This window comes from Felis catus, chromosome B2, assembly GCF_018350175.1.
Source record: "Felis catus isolate Fca126 chromosome B2, F.catus_Fca126_mat1.0, whole genome shotgun sequence".
NCBI lineage: Eukaryota > Metazoa > Chordata > Mammalia > Carnivora > Felidae > Felis > Felis catus.
Genome location: NC_058372.1, coordinates 105,581,763 through 105,597,698, shown reverse-complemented (window position 1 = coordinate 105,597,698; position 15,936 = coordinate 105,581,763). Strand labels below are relative to the sequence as shown.

At 40.5% G+C, this 15,936-nt stretch overlaps 1 protein-coding gene across 6 annotated transcripts in view; it reads left to right on the top strand.

Annotated features, from left to right (window-relative positions):
* ROS1 (ROS proto-oncogene 1, receptor tyrosine kinase) overlaps window positions 1-15,936 on the top strand; it is a 126,580-nt gene that overhangs the window by 39,957 nt on the left and 70,687 nt on the right. For all 6 annotated transcript variants that reach the window (XM_045057951.1, XM_045057948.1, XM_045057946.1 and 3 more), the window contains exons 13-18: window positions 2,798-3,294; window positions 4,749-4,961; window positions 5,927-6,037; window positions 7,043-7,221; window positions 10,605-10,796; window positions 14,243-14,343. In XM_045057951.1, the coding sequence (XP_044913886.1) occupies window positions 2,798-3,294; window positions 4,749-4,961; window positions 5,927-6,037; window positions 7,043-7,221; window positions 10,605-10,796; window positions 14,243-14,343 (1,293 nt within the window). The remainder of the gene's footprint in view (window positions 1-2,797; window positions 3,295-4,748; window positions 4,962-5,926; window positions 6,038-7,042; window positions 7,222-10,604; window positions 10,797-14,242; window positions 14,344-15,936) is intronic.

The window sequence follows — 15,936 nt, the reverse complement described above, 5'->3', positions numbered from 1 at the left end:
TGAGGTTTTTGGTGGCTCTTTTTTTTCCATTAGGATAAAACTGTTTTGTGCTTAGATTTTGAAATGTGACTAGAAATATTAACGATAATTGATATTAATTGGGCACTTAGTATGTGCTTCTAAGTGTATTACTTCCAAAAATTCAGTTAGTTCTTGTTCATCCCTATGAAGTAGGTACTTTTGCTATGTCAGTTTACAGATAGGAAAGTAAGGCACAGGTTAGTAATGACCCAAGATCGCACGGCTCTTTTGCAATGGGACCAGTACTTGGCTCCCAATGTCTGTCTTCTTTTTTTTTTTTTTTTTTAATTTTTTTTTCAACGTTTATTTATTTTTGGGACAGAGAGAGACAGAGCATGAACGGGGGAAGGGCAGAGAGAGAGGGAGACACAGAATCGGAAACAGGCTCCAGGCTCTGAGCCATCAGCCCAGAGCCCGACGCGGGGCTCGAACTCACAGACCGCGAGATCGTGACCTGGCTGAAGTCGGACGCTTAACCAACCGCGCCACCCAGGCGCCCCCCAATGTCTGTCTTCTAATCATCTCCCTATACAATAATAGGGTTTCTGTAAAAATCAGCATATAACTTTCAGCAACACTTTGCTTGTAGTGATCCTAAGGAACTCCAAATGTGTGAAATCATTTATTCTCCTGGCATTAAAAATGGTTTCCTTTGGACTCCTGGGTGGCTCAGTCTGTTAAGTGTCCGACTTTGGCACAGGTCATGATCTCACAGTTCAGTAGTTCAAGCCCTGGATCGGGCTCTCTGCTGTCAGCGCAGAGCCTGCTTCATATCCTCGGTCCCCCTCTCCCCTCCCCCACTCTCCCTCTCAAAAATAAACATTAAAAAAAAGCATTAAAGAATGGTTTATGTTGTTATTTTGCACCAGTGAATTATTCACTCATTGAGGCTTCGAAACTTCTTCCCTTCTTCCCTCTGCCTTCTTCCCCCCTCCCCTTTCCTCTCTCTGCCTTCTTTTCCCCTCCCCCCCCACACCCCAGCTCTGTTAACTTTCACTCTCTTTTCTTTCCCCTCCAAAGTGGCAAAGAGTATTAAAGACCCACACTCCTCTTTACTTCAGTACAAGGATTGTAATCTTCATGCCAAATCTTCCTCTTATCTACCCTGAAATCCCTTTATATTCCCTTAATAGCTTTGAATTTGGTAAACAAAAGCAGGCAGTTAAGAGCCAAGTTGTTTCCGCTTTTTGCCTGCTACAACCCTTTCTTTTTAAAAAAAAAATTTTTTTTTTTAGTGTTTATTTTTGAGACCGAGAGAGACAAAGCATGAACGGGGGAGGGTCAGAGAGAGGGAGACACAGAATCTGAAACAGGCTCCAGGCTCTGAGCTGTCAGCACAGAGCCCGACGCGGGGCTCGACGCGGGGCTCGACGCGGGGCTCGACGCGGGGCTCGACGCGGGGCTCGAACTCACGGACCGTGAGATCATGACCTGGTCCGAAGTCGGCCACTTAACCGACTGAGCCACCCAGGCGCCCTGCTACAACCCTTTCTTAAGACAAGAAACATAGGTTAACATCTCAGCATGGAGTTTATATCTCAGATATTATTCTAGCACAGGAGTGGAGCATATTGATAAAGATTTGGGACAGCCATCAAGGAGAACAAGAACGGGACTGAATAGGACAAAGAAAATGATTGGACAGTTGTGATGAAATGTTGGAATCCTGTCAATCCACAGGGTTGTGATAAGAAAGATTTACTCAGCAGAAGTATACTTTTGTTAGCATCTGTCTCCATGATCACCCATTCAAAATTAGCTTCATCCAAATTAATAGTTTTATGTTTTAGTTCAAATTCTATTTACAGATTTGGTTTATCAGTGAAATATTTTGGTGGTGTTTTTATTATTAAAAACTCACCTTCACTGTTGCCATGAGATTTCCATTGGCTTCTCCTAACTGCTGGGTGGTCCATCCCAGCTGTTTTGCTGTCTTGTGGGGTTTTAATCTTTATGATTTGTAAAATGGTAGCTCTATTGCCCCACTCAACTGTAACTATTAAAAAAAAAAACTTAGTCTACTCCAAAATGCAAAGTAGTTTTACTATTATATTTATATACTATAAGATATTTATAGCAAAATAATAACTGTGGCAAAATAATAACTGTAGCTTAACTGTGGTTAAGCATTTTTGCTTTATTTTATAATTCACAATGCATGGGAAAATTTATTGAAAGAATTAGATTTAAGACTATGTGCATTATGGAGAAAAGTGTTTTACAATAAATAACACATGTAGGCATGTAATTTTTATATAATATGCTTTCCTTTAAAAGTAAGCTTCATTAGGGGGCGTCTGGGTGGCTCAGTCAGGTGAGCATCTGACTCGGGCTCAGGTTGTGATCTCGTGGTTCGCAAGTTCGAGCCCCACATGGGGGTTGCTGCTGTTAGTGCAAAGCCTGCTTCCTCTGTCCCCCTCTGTCTGCCCCTCCCCTGCTTGCACTCTCTCAAAATATAATTAAACATAAAAAAAAAGTAGGCTTCATTAGAAAATCGTAAAGACCCTTTCTGCTCTTAAATTTTCTGATTCCTTAGAAAGTCACATATATGGTTAGAGACAAAGCATTGTTAAGTGAGACTGAAATTTTGCAATGTTTCAGCCTCTAACTTAAATGAATAGTGCGTATCTTTAGTAAAGACCTTTACTCTTTTGCACCTTGGGACACCCTGGACTCAGTGACTGGTAAGATCAGAGGTTCTGACTGCACAACAGGACAAAGTGTTACCCTCACCCTTGCATTGGATCACACCTGGCTTCTTTTGCTCCTATGTCAGGTATGCGTTTTATCTCCTGAAAGACGGCATTTATAGAGTAGATCTCCCAGTGCCATCTGGTCGGGACTCAGAAGCCCTGCGTATTGTGGAGAGTTGCACGTTAAAGGACTTTGCAGTGAAGCCACAGTCCAAGCGAATCATTTATTTCAATGACACCGCTCGTGTCTTCATGTCAACGTTTCTGGACGGCTCTGCTTCCCATCCTGTCCTAGCTCATGTCTCCTTTGCCGATGTGAAGAGCTTTGCTTGTGAAAACAATGACTTCCTTGTCACAGATGGCAAGGCTGTTTTCCAACAAGACTCTTTGTCTTTCAATGAGTTCATCGTGGGATGCGACCTGAGTCACATAGAAGAGTTTGGATTTGGGAACTTGGTCATCTTTGGCTCCTACGCCCAGCCGCACCCCATGCCGGGCCGCCCCCAGCAGCTCTCCGTGCTCTTTGGCTCCCACCAGGCCCTGGTTCAGTGGAAACCCCCTGCCCTCGCCATAGGAGCCAGTGAGTGCCCCCTCCCCAGTGTGGTTTCTGGCCTTGATGGAAGGAGAGTTTGAACTGCTTGACATGCGACTCAATTTTGAGAATCCGTAGGTGATTATTCAGTCATCAACCAGAAATGCTTTTTAACTCCAGAAAAAGTGCTTATACATTTGTTCTGCATTTATTATTAGGATCTCTGTATTCACCATGTATATCCCAACAGAATAGTTTGCACATTCATTGAATGTCACCCAGGGGCCAGACACTGACACTGTGGTCTGAGTGAATGTATTAGCCAGAGGGATAGAGAAGGTGGGTTGAGATTTGGACCCATCTAGACCTGACATGAATTGGAGCAATTCCTTAAAGCTCTTTGAACTTGAACTTTCATCTCTAGAGAGGCAGTGTGTATGGAGGGTCAGCAGGTGGGCTCTGGGGCCAGCCTACATGGTTTCAAAGGCGGGCCTTGTCATTTATTAGTAGAATGATCCTGGGCGTGCTACTTAACCAGCCCATGCATTGTTTTCCACTACTGGAAAACCAGAATGTTACTGACATATTTCTGTGGGATTGTCATGCAGATTAAATTAAGGTGCTTAAGGAGGGCACCTTTTGGGATGAGCACTGGGTGTTGTATGGAAACCAATTTGACAATGAACTTCATATATTGAAAAAAAAATTAAGGTGCTTACGTAGAACACTTAGTATCTAGCACAGAGGTGGGCAAACTTCTTCTGTAAAGGAAGGACTAGATAGTACATATGTTCAGCTCTGTGGGCCATATGGTCTCTGTCATAGCTACTCAAGTCTGCCGTTACAGTGTGTAAACAGCCATAGATGATATGTAAATGAGGAACTGTGGCTGTGTTCCAGTACAACTTTATTTACAAAAACGGGCAGAGGGCCAGATCTGGCCTGTGGGCTGTAGTTTGCCAACTCCTGATTCTAGACTATTTAACAAACATGGGCTATTTTTTACCTTACAACAAAGCTAACTACGCCTGTTTGCTGTATATTTCAACTGCCGTATAGGAAGTTTTTGTTGTTGTTGTTGTTTGTTTGTTTGTTCTTGTATAGTTTGGATTTCTAGAGGAAGGTGCTATGCAAACACTGAGAGTTGTAGTAGAGATTCATCATTGAACATTTTTTCTTTAGGAGCCTGGTTACACTTAGCGGTATTATAGAACACCCTCCTGACAATTTTACGTAGCCACACATCTAGCTTTGACTGAGCTTGACTCTGATTGGTTAGAAATGATGTCTCCTTCGACAGAGCAAAAGCTATGGTGTGGCTGGAATGGACAGTGTCCTAGTCATATCATGAGACTAACCCTGATGACTGGCGGGGTAACAGGTTTTACTGCCCAATTACCCTTCCACTCAAGATGAAGGTGTAGATGAATTTACTGGCAATTTTTTGTTTGCCCTTGTCTATGTCATCCTGGTCAGTAATGTTGTTTAACTCTTCTCATTAGGCCCCTCCGCCTGGCAGAACTGGACTTATGAGGTGAAAGTATCAACTGAGGACTTTCCTGAAATCACTCGGATTTTCTCTAACATAAGTGGGACCGTGCTTAACGTGCCTGAGCTGCAGAGTGCTGCAAGATACAAGGTTTCTGTGAGAGCCGGTTCTCCCAAGGGGCCAGGCCCTTGGTCAGAGCCCTTGGTAGGCACCACTCTGGTGCCAGGTGAGGAAACGGTCTTTTTATTTTTTAAAGTTTATTTATTTTGAGAGAGAGAGAGGGAGAAAACGAGTGGGGGAGAGGCAGAGAGAGAAGGAGAGAGAGCCCTCCAAGCAGGCTTCATGCTGTCAGCACAAAGCCTGACGTGGGGCTTGATCTCATGAACTGTGAGATCATGACCTGAGCCAAGATCAAGAGTTGGATGCTGAACTGACTGAGCCACCCACGTACACTGAAAATGTCCTTGATTTAGGGAGTAATTCTGACAAAATAGGCTTATTCTCTGTGTTCTTAAGAGCTCCTCTCCTCCAGGGTGGTAAAGAAATTAGAATGAGGGTGCATTTGTCACTTGAATATGTGTTCATTATCTGGATTAGGAAAGCAAATAAGGCATTGTGTGATATTGAATTTACATTTCTAAATTGTTATTTTAAACTTTTCAAGATATTTTTGAGGAAACAATATCGTTTCTTCTTCTTTATGGCTCTCTTCTTTCTCGTGGTTTGTTAAGTGACAATACCCCTGGAACTCAGAAGGTCAGAGTGAGAGAAGTTGAGGGGCTCTGAATTATGCTGAATTCCATCCTCTTGGCTGAAAAGGAAACGGAAAGATAACTATTACGTTTGTATTGCTATTGTTACCACGGTGGCTTTTGGGTGCTCTGCATGGGATCATGGCAACCAGTATCCAACGGGGCAGGAGGACTGTGCCATGACAATGACATTGCTCTAGAGGCAATGTCACCACACACTTCTCTTCACATTCAACTTCAATTATTTATCCCAAAATCACAAAACGTGTTTAATATGATAGGTAATTCTATTAGGCACATGTAGCCATTCATGTCCTTCCACAGTGTTTTTCAAACGTTGATATTCTTATACTTTGTAAAGGAAATCTTGGGGTATAAGATGTGTCCCTTAAAACGTGTGCCTTCTGCAGTATTTCTTTTCTTTTTTTTTCCCAAGCAGCTTCAGAACCACCGTTTATCATGGCTGTGAAAGAAGATGGGCTCTGGAGGAAGCCATTAAATAGCTTTGGCCCAGGAGAGTTCCTGTCCTCTGATATAGGAAATGTGTCAGGTAAACACCAAATCCCTTGTTCACTTGGACGTCAGGATTCTACTTATAAGGCTCTTCCTACGCTCTTCAATACATTGAAAGAATTGAGTGTTTGGGTAGTAGGACAATAATGAAAGGAAAAAACATTCAGTGAACTACACTGCCAGTGTAGAAATATCAGTTCTCAGGTATAGGTGCTATTTATTATTTCACAAAAGGTGAGGCTATTTATTGATGTATTTGAATGTATTTGAATCTGTCAACGTTGTCTCATGGTAACAGCCTGTTTCCACTTAAAAACAGCTATACTTAAGTAATTTTTTATGTTTGCTGTAAGACTGAAGCACAGAATGGTTGCATGAAGTTCTAAATACAATGTAAGAAACTATTTCTTGACACAGAGGAATATTAAGTAAGAAGTGGGTCATTTTGCCTAGAACACATTAGAATGAAGGAAAAGTCTTCGTTGTAGGATGATGCAACAGTGAACTTGCCTGCAGATGGCACCTTCTATAACCATATTACTTATTTGATCTATTTGCTGGGCCACTAAAAGTACAGCAGCATTTCTGACCAACGTAGGAGTTGGACTTAGGAGGTAGCATGGTAATGGTATGAAGAATGATGCTTTGGAGTTGTCTTTACTCTGGGCTCCCCATTTTCATCTGTGAGGCCTTGGGAAGAATAGATAATCTCACTGAGTCTTGGGTTCCCCGTGTCAAAAATGGGGATAATTCCTACTTCATACCTTTGTTTTCAGATTTAAGTGAGATACGTAAAGTGCCTGGGACAATGTTTGGCAAAGAGAGGTGCTTGGTGAATATCAATTCCTCTTCCTAGTCCCCTGGGGCTGAGCTTTTGAGATAATATTATAGAAATATTCTTGATAGATCCCTGAAGTTCTCATGGATATCATGTTAGTACGTGCTTTCAAATTATGTGGAGGTGCAGGAGTGATTTGCTGACTCACCATGTTTATGCTGGCATACATGAAAAATAACTGCTACTAATTCATTTTGTTTTGAGACATGGACTGGTATAACAACAGCCTCTACTACAGCGACACGAAAGGTGATGTTCATGTGTGGCTGCTGAATGGGACGGATATCTCAGAGAATTATCGCATACCCAACATTGCAGGAGCAGGGGCTTTAGCTTTTGATTGGCTGGGTCAATTTCTCTACTGGGCTGGAAGGACGTATGTGGTAAGTTAAAGCTCAGCATTCTGGATGCTCTAGAACAATACCCAACCACTTCAGTGGCTGGGAGTTTTCATGTCGTTTTTCATACTTGTGTGCCACCTATGCTATTATTTATTTAATACTTGTCTCTAAACATACTCACTTTTTAGCTAAAAGGGATTTATGGGTAAAGAAAACTTTATATCGCTGTTTGTTGTACTAGTTGAATATTTTCAATAATAGCTTTTTTAAAAAACTTTTTAATGTTTATTTATTTTTGAGAGAGAGAGAGACAGAGTGTGAGTGGGGGAGACGAAGAGAGAGAGGGAGACACAGAATTCAAAGCGGGCTCCAGACTCTGAGCTGTCAGCACCGAGCCCGATGTGGGGCTTGAGCCCATGGACCATGAGATCATGACCTGAGCCAAAGTGGGGTGCTTACCCGACTGAGCCACCCAGGTGCTCCATAATATCTTAAATATATTAAAATGTTCACATGTGGGTCAGTGCCCTGGAGGAAGATAGCATACTCCAAAGACCCAGTGAAGGAAACCCAATGGAGGGACTATTTTCTTTTTTTTTTTTCTTTTTTTTTTTAAATTGATTCTCTCCTCTTTTTTTTTTTTTAATTTTTTTTTCAACGTTTATTTATTTTTGGGACAGAGAGAGACAGAGCACGAACGGGGGAGGGTCAGAGAGAGAGGGAGACACAGAATCGGAAACAGGCTACAGGCTCTGAGCCATCAGCCCAGAGCCTGATGCGGGGCTCGAACTCCCGGACCGCGAGATCGTGACCTGGCTGAAGTCGGACGCTTAACCGACTGCGCCACCCAGGCGCCCCTGGAGGGACTATTTTCAAAGGTGTGGAGAGGGCTAAGGAAAATGAGCAAAGGATGGTGAAACATGCCCTGGGCTAGTAAGTGTGGGAAGTTAGAACTTTAGGCACATGGGGGCACGGGGATGAAGGGGGAAGAACATGGTAAGGGCTGTAGCTATGGGAGTTGCTGACGTGAAACCCAGCCACTGTCAAAAGGTACGTTCTGGAAAGGAGTGGCCTGGGGGAGTAAGCACCTGAACCCTCTTTCTTTCTTCCCTCTGATCTGCCCTTACTTCCACTGGCTGCATGCCATTGGAAGGCAGAAAGTGAGAGTCCAGTTGGTGTAGTCTATGGACACCAGCCTCCGCAGTTGTAGAGTGGGGTGGGGAGGATGGAGAGTGTAGCTGGATGCAACCTGAAGACGTCGTGTACGTCTGTGTTGTGGTACATTTTGAAGAGAGGGATGGTTAGCGATGAGCATACTGGTCTGAAAGATCAAGAAATACAGTCCTGGAATCATTTTCTAATCAGGAGGGTGCTTGTTGTCCACTTATTTATTCATTCAACTATCATTTATCTGTTACCAATGTGTTGGGAGCCATGAAGATAGGCATAGTAGGGAATATAAAGTTAATAGTAGATATGTATCTGTTTTAAAAAATCAGCTTTAGGAGGCATAACTCACATACAATAAAATTAATTTACTGTATAAAATGTACTGGGTTTTAGTATGTCCAGTGTTGTCAACCAACCCTTGTTGTCCTTGCTCTTTTGATGAGATAAAATACATATATAAATAATAGAAGAAGGGGTGGCTCAGTCAGTTAAGCAGCTGACTCTTGATTTTGGCTAGGTCCTGATCTCATGGTTCATGGATTTGAACCCTGCTTTGGGCTCTGCACTGACAGCATGGAGCCTGCTTAGGATTCTCTCTGTCCCTCTTTGTACACCCTCCCCTCAAAAAAATAATAGAAGAAGCATACAAAGCAATGTATTTAGAGGCAAAGCAATGTGGTGTAGTCTGAATTCATAAGTGCCAGTGATATGCAGGTGGAATGGAGTTGAGTGGGGTAAATCCGAGAATACACCCTAAAATTGATTAGTTTAAAAATAGTTAAAAAAAAAAGTTTTGAAGGAGGAAGTGTAAGAGTGAATATAAAAACTGGTTTCAAGTATTTTCTCTGTCTCTTATAAAACTGTTTAACTCTAGGAAAAACTACTTAAATTCCTTGAACCTAGTTAACTTCTGATAGAAATCCTTTAGAGGCATACTGTTAGGGTTACAAAATCTAATATTTCAAGATAAAAATGTTCTGTGCCTGACACCCAATAAGTACTCAGTAATGGCAGTAATTAATATCAGGGAAATATGCTGAAAAAAAACAGCAAGGAGAGACGTCATCATTTATCAGGATGTATACATCTTCTCCAGGAGTCTAATCAAATACACTTTTTTTTAAATATCTCTCTCTTTTTAAACATTTTAATCCAAGTTGGCTAACATATAGTGTAATAATGGTTTCAGGAGTAGAATTTAGTGATTCATCACTTACATACAACACTCAGTGCTCATCCCAACAAGTGCCCTCCTTAGTGCCTATCATCCATTTAGCTTATCCCCCCCCACCGACCTCCCCTCCAGCAACCCTTAGTTTGTTCTCTGTCTTTAAGAGTGTCGTGTGGGCTGCCTCCTTCTCTGCTTTGATCTTATTTTTTTCTTTCCTTTCCTTTATGTTCATCTGTTTTGTTTCTTAAATTCCACATATGAATGAAATCATATGACATTTGTCTCTCTCTGACTTATTTCGCTTAGCATAATACACTCTAGTTCCATCCACGTTGTTGCAAATGGCAAGATTTTATTCTTTTTGATTGCCGAGTAACAATCCATTGTATGTATATACCACATCTTCTTTATCCATTCATCAGTCGATGGACTTTTAGGCTCTTTCCATATAATTTGGCTATTGTTGATAGCACTGCTATAAATATTGGGGTGCATGTGCCCCTTCAAATTGGCATCTTTGTATCCTTTGTATAAATACCTAGTAATGCAATTGCTATCCAATACATTCTTATCTAGCATTGTTTGAATCGTGGGATTGTATGATTAGGAAAACTAAGTATTTTAATTCAAAGTAAATTTGCCTCCTTTTTTTCCCTAGAGTCCTGAAAAGAGAGAAGCTCAACGAGGGCAGCTTCCATGACTGTTTTGCTCCCAAGGCTTTGCACACTACCCAGTACACAGTGCTAATAAACATTCGCAGTGGGAAGAATGTAACAATTTACTAACGATTGCAACACACTATTAAATTTTTTTTTTAGCATTTATTTATTTTTGAGACACAGAGAGAGCATGAACAGGGGAGGGTCAGAGAAAGAGGGAGACACAGAATCAGAAACAGGCTCCAGGCTCTGAGCTGTCAGCACAGAGCCCGACGTGGGGCTTACACTCAGACTGCGAGATCATGGCCTGAGCCGAAGTCGGTTGCTTAACCGACTGAGCCATCCAGGCGCCCCTGCAACACACTATTAAGAAATGACAGTGTCATTTGAAAATTATTAATCAACCCTACTATTATGTTTTATAGATACAAAGGCAGTCTCTGTTGACAGGGCACACGGACATTGTGACCCATGTGAAGTTGCTGGTGAACGACATGGCGGTGGATTCGGTCGGAGGATATCTCTATTGGACCACACTACACTCAGTTGAAAGCACCAGGCTAAATGGAGAAAGTTCCCTTGTAATACAGGCACAGCCTTGGTTTTCTGGGAAAAAGGTGACAACTTAAAAATAAGACCTGATCATTTAGTCATCCTAAATAGTGCTATCGAATAGTTACGATAATACTGTTTCTGCTTGTTGAGAATAGTTAAGGTAGAATCTGAAAGGAAATACTGTTACAGTAAGATCTTGGTGTAACCAAATTTTTTCTAAGTCTTATTTGATTGTCATAATAATTAAACACATTAAGATACAATATAGAGATGTTTACACTTTGCTGTATCTTGAAAGGACCCGCACTTAAAAGCACTTTAATTTCTGACTGTTTTTATAATCTTCAGGAATTGTATTGGCTATTTTAGAGCTTCTTACTGAGTAATGAGTAGATGTTTTATTATCTTTGATCAATTTTGGGTACTGACTGCTCTAGAAACTGTGACTCCTAGCAAGTTATTTCACTTCTCTTTGCTTCCTTGTCTGAAAAATGGGAATGTTAGCAATTGTCCTACCTCTTAGGGTTGTTGCAAAGATTAAATGAGATAATTAATGTGAGATGCTGAGAACAGTGGGAGGCACATGGTAACTACTCAGTGGTTAAGCTCTTATTATTGCAACTAAATCTGAAAAGCACACCTGATATAGGAACATTTCTAAAACAGATGTTACTTCCTCAGCTTCTAGAAGCAAAACTTGTTTTTCTTGATCTTCAACTTCTACAAGCAATACCTATCTTCTTGATACCCTGTAGCTATCTGAATTTTGTCTTTCCTGTTCATAAATTTCTGAATTTTGTGTTTCCTGTAGGAAATTTAGAAATCACAGAAAAGCATGAAAAAGAAAGAAAGCCCTCATACTATTTCTACCTAGGATATTCCTTAATTTTTTTCTTATTGTTTTAATCATTTTTTTCTGCCAGTAGAGATAAATCACCCATAATATAAATAAGCCAGATCATTTATAAACAAATTATTGAGTCACATGATCCCCAATTCTAGGATTTTTAAAAATTATTTATTTATTTGTTTATTTTATTTATTTTTTAAATTGAGATATAATTGACATAGAACATTACATTAGTTTCAGTTGTATATACAGATTATAGCACAGATATTTAAAAGAAATGCAATTTTTTTCCACAGGCATTTTGTTTTAAGTTTTACTTATTTACTTTGAAAGAAAAAAAAAAGAGAGTGAGCAGGGAAGGGGCAGCAAGAAAGAGAGAGAGAGAGAGAGAGAGAGAGAGAGAGAGAGAGAGAACCTCAAGCAGGATCTGCACTGTCAGCGTAAAGCCCCGTATGGGGCTTGAACTCACAAACCATGAGATCATGACCTGAGCTGAAATCAAGAGTCAGACACTTAACCAACTGAGCCACCCACACTCCCCTAAAAGAAATACAAATTTCCGCAGAGATTAATCATTTCTGTCAAATAATGAAAGCATCCCTTAATTTTATTTTGGAAACTTTGAGTCTGAATATAGGAAAAGTATATCTTTTTATGTCTCTATAAGTGCTGGGGGAAAGCACTTTTATTTTTGTAAAAGCATATTAAAGATAAAAAAAATATTATCTCAAGAGTAACTTTCTGTCTGTTCCTGGGACTTTGTCAGTAATGTCCCCCAGTGCTCTGATCTTGTTGTTTGAGTAATGTTCACTCTGGAAAGTTCTACAGTGGCCATAGGGACTTTTTTGTAAATGAGTGGAAAACTAGATTTCTCAGCATGTTTGGGGAAACACATCCTTCTTTAAATTCCCACTCCAAATCCTTCACAGGCTGGGGAGTGCTGCTTGTACAAATCTATAGTTTGGTCCCATGGTTTGATGTCTTACCCATCTGCCTCCATTAATGCTAGTGGGTGTTTTGAAGGTAACATATTTTGCACCGAGCAAAACTCTTCATTTCACTGTCATTCGTTCCTTCATATGTTACGCATAAATTTATCATGGAACCATGAGATACTGTGCAATCAATAGGTGTAATAAAATAAACAGCCAATTATTTATAGAAAGGCTTGGTATTTGTGTGATTAAAAGGGAGAATGCAGTGAGACATTCATCTAAAATGAAAAGATAGCCGCTGCCACATCTGATGGATCAGGCGGGCTCATATATATATATGTAGTGCACGTTACCACAGGATTAAACCTCAAGTTTATAGTTATGCCTTGTTGGCATTTCCAAGGCATGGCTGTTATTAGACAACAGTGGTTACCAAAGATTTATGGAATGTCCTCTGGCTCTGTTTAAATATGGGCTCAAATGACTGATGCAAAGGAATTGGTAATGACCCAACACCTGAATGTTATCTATGACTCGAATAGTTTGCTGTATTCTAGAACAGGGAGTTGTAGAATATTCTTTTTTTAAGAGATAAAACAGACTTTTTGATTTAGAAAACTTGAGTGCATCTCATTATGAATAATGAAACAAGATTAACCTGATTTCACTTTAACCGACACAATAATCAATAAATTTCTTTTAGCCTGAGGCAAGGACATGATTCAACTCCCAAAAGGCTGGGGATTTCTAGATAGTTTTTTGTTTGTTTTTTGTTTTTTATTTTGTGGGTAAGGAGTAGACTGAGTTTCCTTGAAGACAGAGGCTGTGATTTATATGACAGCTGGAGGTTTTGCAATTTTGTTAGAGATGTAGCCATCAACTTTAATCCTTGATCTCTCTTAGCCTCTAGGTCTGCTATAGAAAGACTTCACCACTCTGAGGTCATATACCTGGCCATCTCAGCTTATTTGAAAAATTCCTACAAAGCCAAAGAAAGCAAAAGTGTTCCCTTGAATTGTAACTTCTGTCTCATGCAATCTATTTCACAGGAGAAGCAGTCTTTCCTCAGGCCTTTCCTGGATGACGGGACATAAAATTAAGGCATGGACTGTAACAAAAAGACAAAGAAAGATTAGTAAGGAGTGTTTTTCAGATGTCATCTGGACATCTGTAGGACCTGGAGTGTGGTTGAAAATTTGTAATAACTTTGCAGGTGCTGCTGATGCTGCTGGTCCAAAAATCATACTTTGAGAACCACCAAAGCTAAGTCTGTGGAAGTCCCTGCCTTCTGAGGATTTTTAGGAAACTTGTGTTTATATCCAAGTTACATAGGAATAGGCATGTCACATAATTTTTTTTTATTTTTTTTTAACGTTTATTTATTTTTGAGACAGAGAGAGACAGAGCATGAGCGGGGGAGGGTCAGAGAGAGGGAGACACAGAATCTGAAACAGACTCCAGGCTCTGAGCTGTCAGCACAGAGCCCGACGCGGGGCTTGAACTCACGGACTGCGAGATCATGACCTGAGCTGAAGTCGGCCGCTTAACCGACTGAGCCACCCAGGCGCCCCTGACATAATTTTTTTATTCAGCGAAAGATAACAATTATCGAGTTTATTATTCCAAAGAGGACATTAAAGAGAAATCTATAGTTGAAGTGTGACTTATTCACAAAAGTCTCCTCCAAACATGTATTTGATTCATTTTCTTATTTTTTATTTAGGTAGTCGCTCTAACTTTAGACCTTAGTGATGGACTCCTGTATTGGTTGGTTCAAGACAGTCAATGCATTCACCTGTACACAGCTGTTCTTCGAGGGCGGAGGTAAGTAATATCTCTTGACAACAATCTGTTGAGGATGAGAATGACTTACCCCTCAGTTATGTGACAGTGCATGAGCATTCATTATTCTTCCAATAAGCACTTACTAGTTGTCCACTGTTTTTGCAGGCATTGTGCTTGTGGGGAAAGATAGGTTTGTAAACAACTAATGACAGTAGAATATGGTGAATACTGTGATGGGGTAGAGAGTACAGTGGAGACACTGAGAAGAATGCTTCTCAAGAGCCCAAGAAATGGATAGATGTGTTTTTCTTCTTCTTAACATGATGGAGTTAGGCAGGAATCATCCTGCACGGCACACATGAAGACTGGAGTCGAAAGAAGCACATGAATTATTCTCTCAATCTGTGTCCTCAAACTAAGCCCCTGGTTCTCTTGTTGGCATTTCCACATCTTCCATAATAATACTGTAAGGTATTTTTTTTCTAGTATTTTTCCTACACTTTCTTTTCTTTTTTTTTTTTTTTAACATTTTTGCTTACTAAAATTAGGTGTAATGTACATAATATGAAATGTTCAGATCTTCAGTATTCCACAATATCAGTTTTGACAAGTACATTTTTTAAAAAATTTTTTTTTCCACGTTTTTATTTATTTTTGGGACAGAGAGAGACAGAACATGAATGGGGGAGGGGCAGAGAGAGAGGGAGACACAGAATCGGAAACAGGCTCCAGGCTCTGAGCCATCAGCCCAGAGCCTGACGCGGGGCTCGAACTCACAGACCGCGAGATCGTGACCTGGCTAAAGTCGGACGCGTAACCGACTGCGCCACCCAGGCGCCCCTTGACAAGTACATTTTAAGACACAGATATGTTGAGGGGCGCCTGGGTAGCTCAGCTGGTTATGTGTTTGACTCTTGGTTTTGAATAAGGTCATGATCTTATGGTTCATGAGTTTGAGCCTCACATAGGGCTCTGTTTTGACAGTGTAGAGCCTGCTTGGGATTCTCTCTCTCCCTCTCTCTCTGCCCCTCCCCTGCTCAAGCTCTCTCTCTCTCAAAACTAAATAAATAAGAACAATAAAGAAAATTTTTAAAAAAGACACATATATGTCCATCATCACAGAAATTTTCCTGTGCCCCTACCCAATCAATCCCCCCTGCCCCTGAAATATGTACCTTTTGTGTCTGGCTTCTTTTACTTAGCATAATATCTTTATGATTCATCCATGTTGTTAAGAGTATTAGTCTTTCCTTTTTATTGCTGAGTAGTATTCCATTGCATGAACATACCATAGTTGGCATATCCATTCTCCTCTTTATGGACATTTGGATTGCTTCCCGATTTTGGTTATTATGGATAAAATTGTATAAATATTTATACCCAAGGCTTTGGATGTATTGTTGGATAAATACCTATGAGTAGAATTGCTGGGTGATATGGAAGATACATGCTTAACTTCTTAAATAATTTCCTGGTTTTCAGAGGGTTTATACCATTTTACATTTCCTCCAGAGATGTATGACAGTTCTGGTTCGTCCACATCCTCCCAACAGTTGGCTTTAGCAATCTTTCAAATTTTCACCATTCATTGGTGTATGTAGCAATATACCATTGTACTTTTAATTTACACTT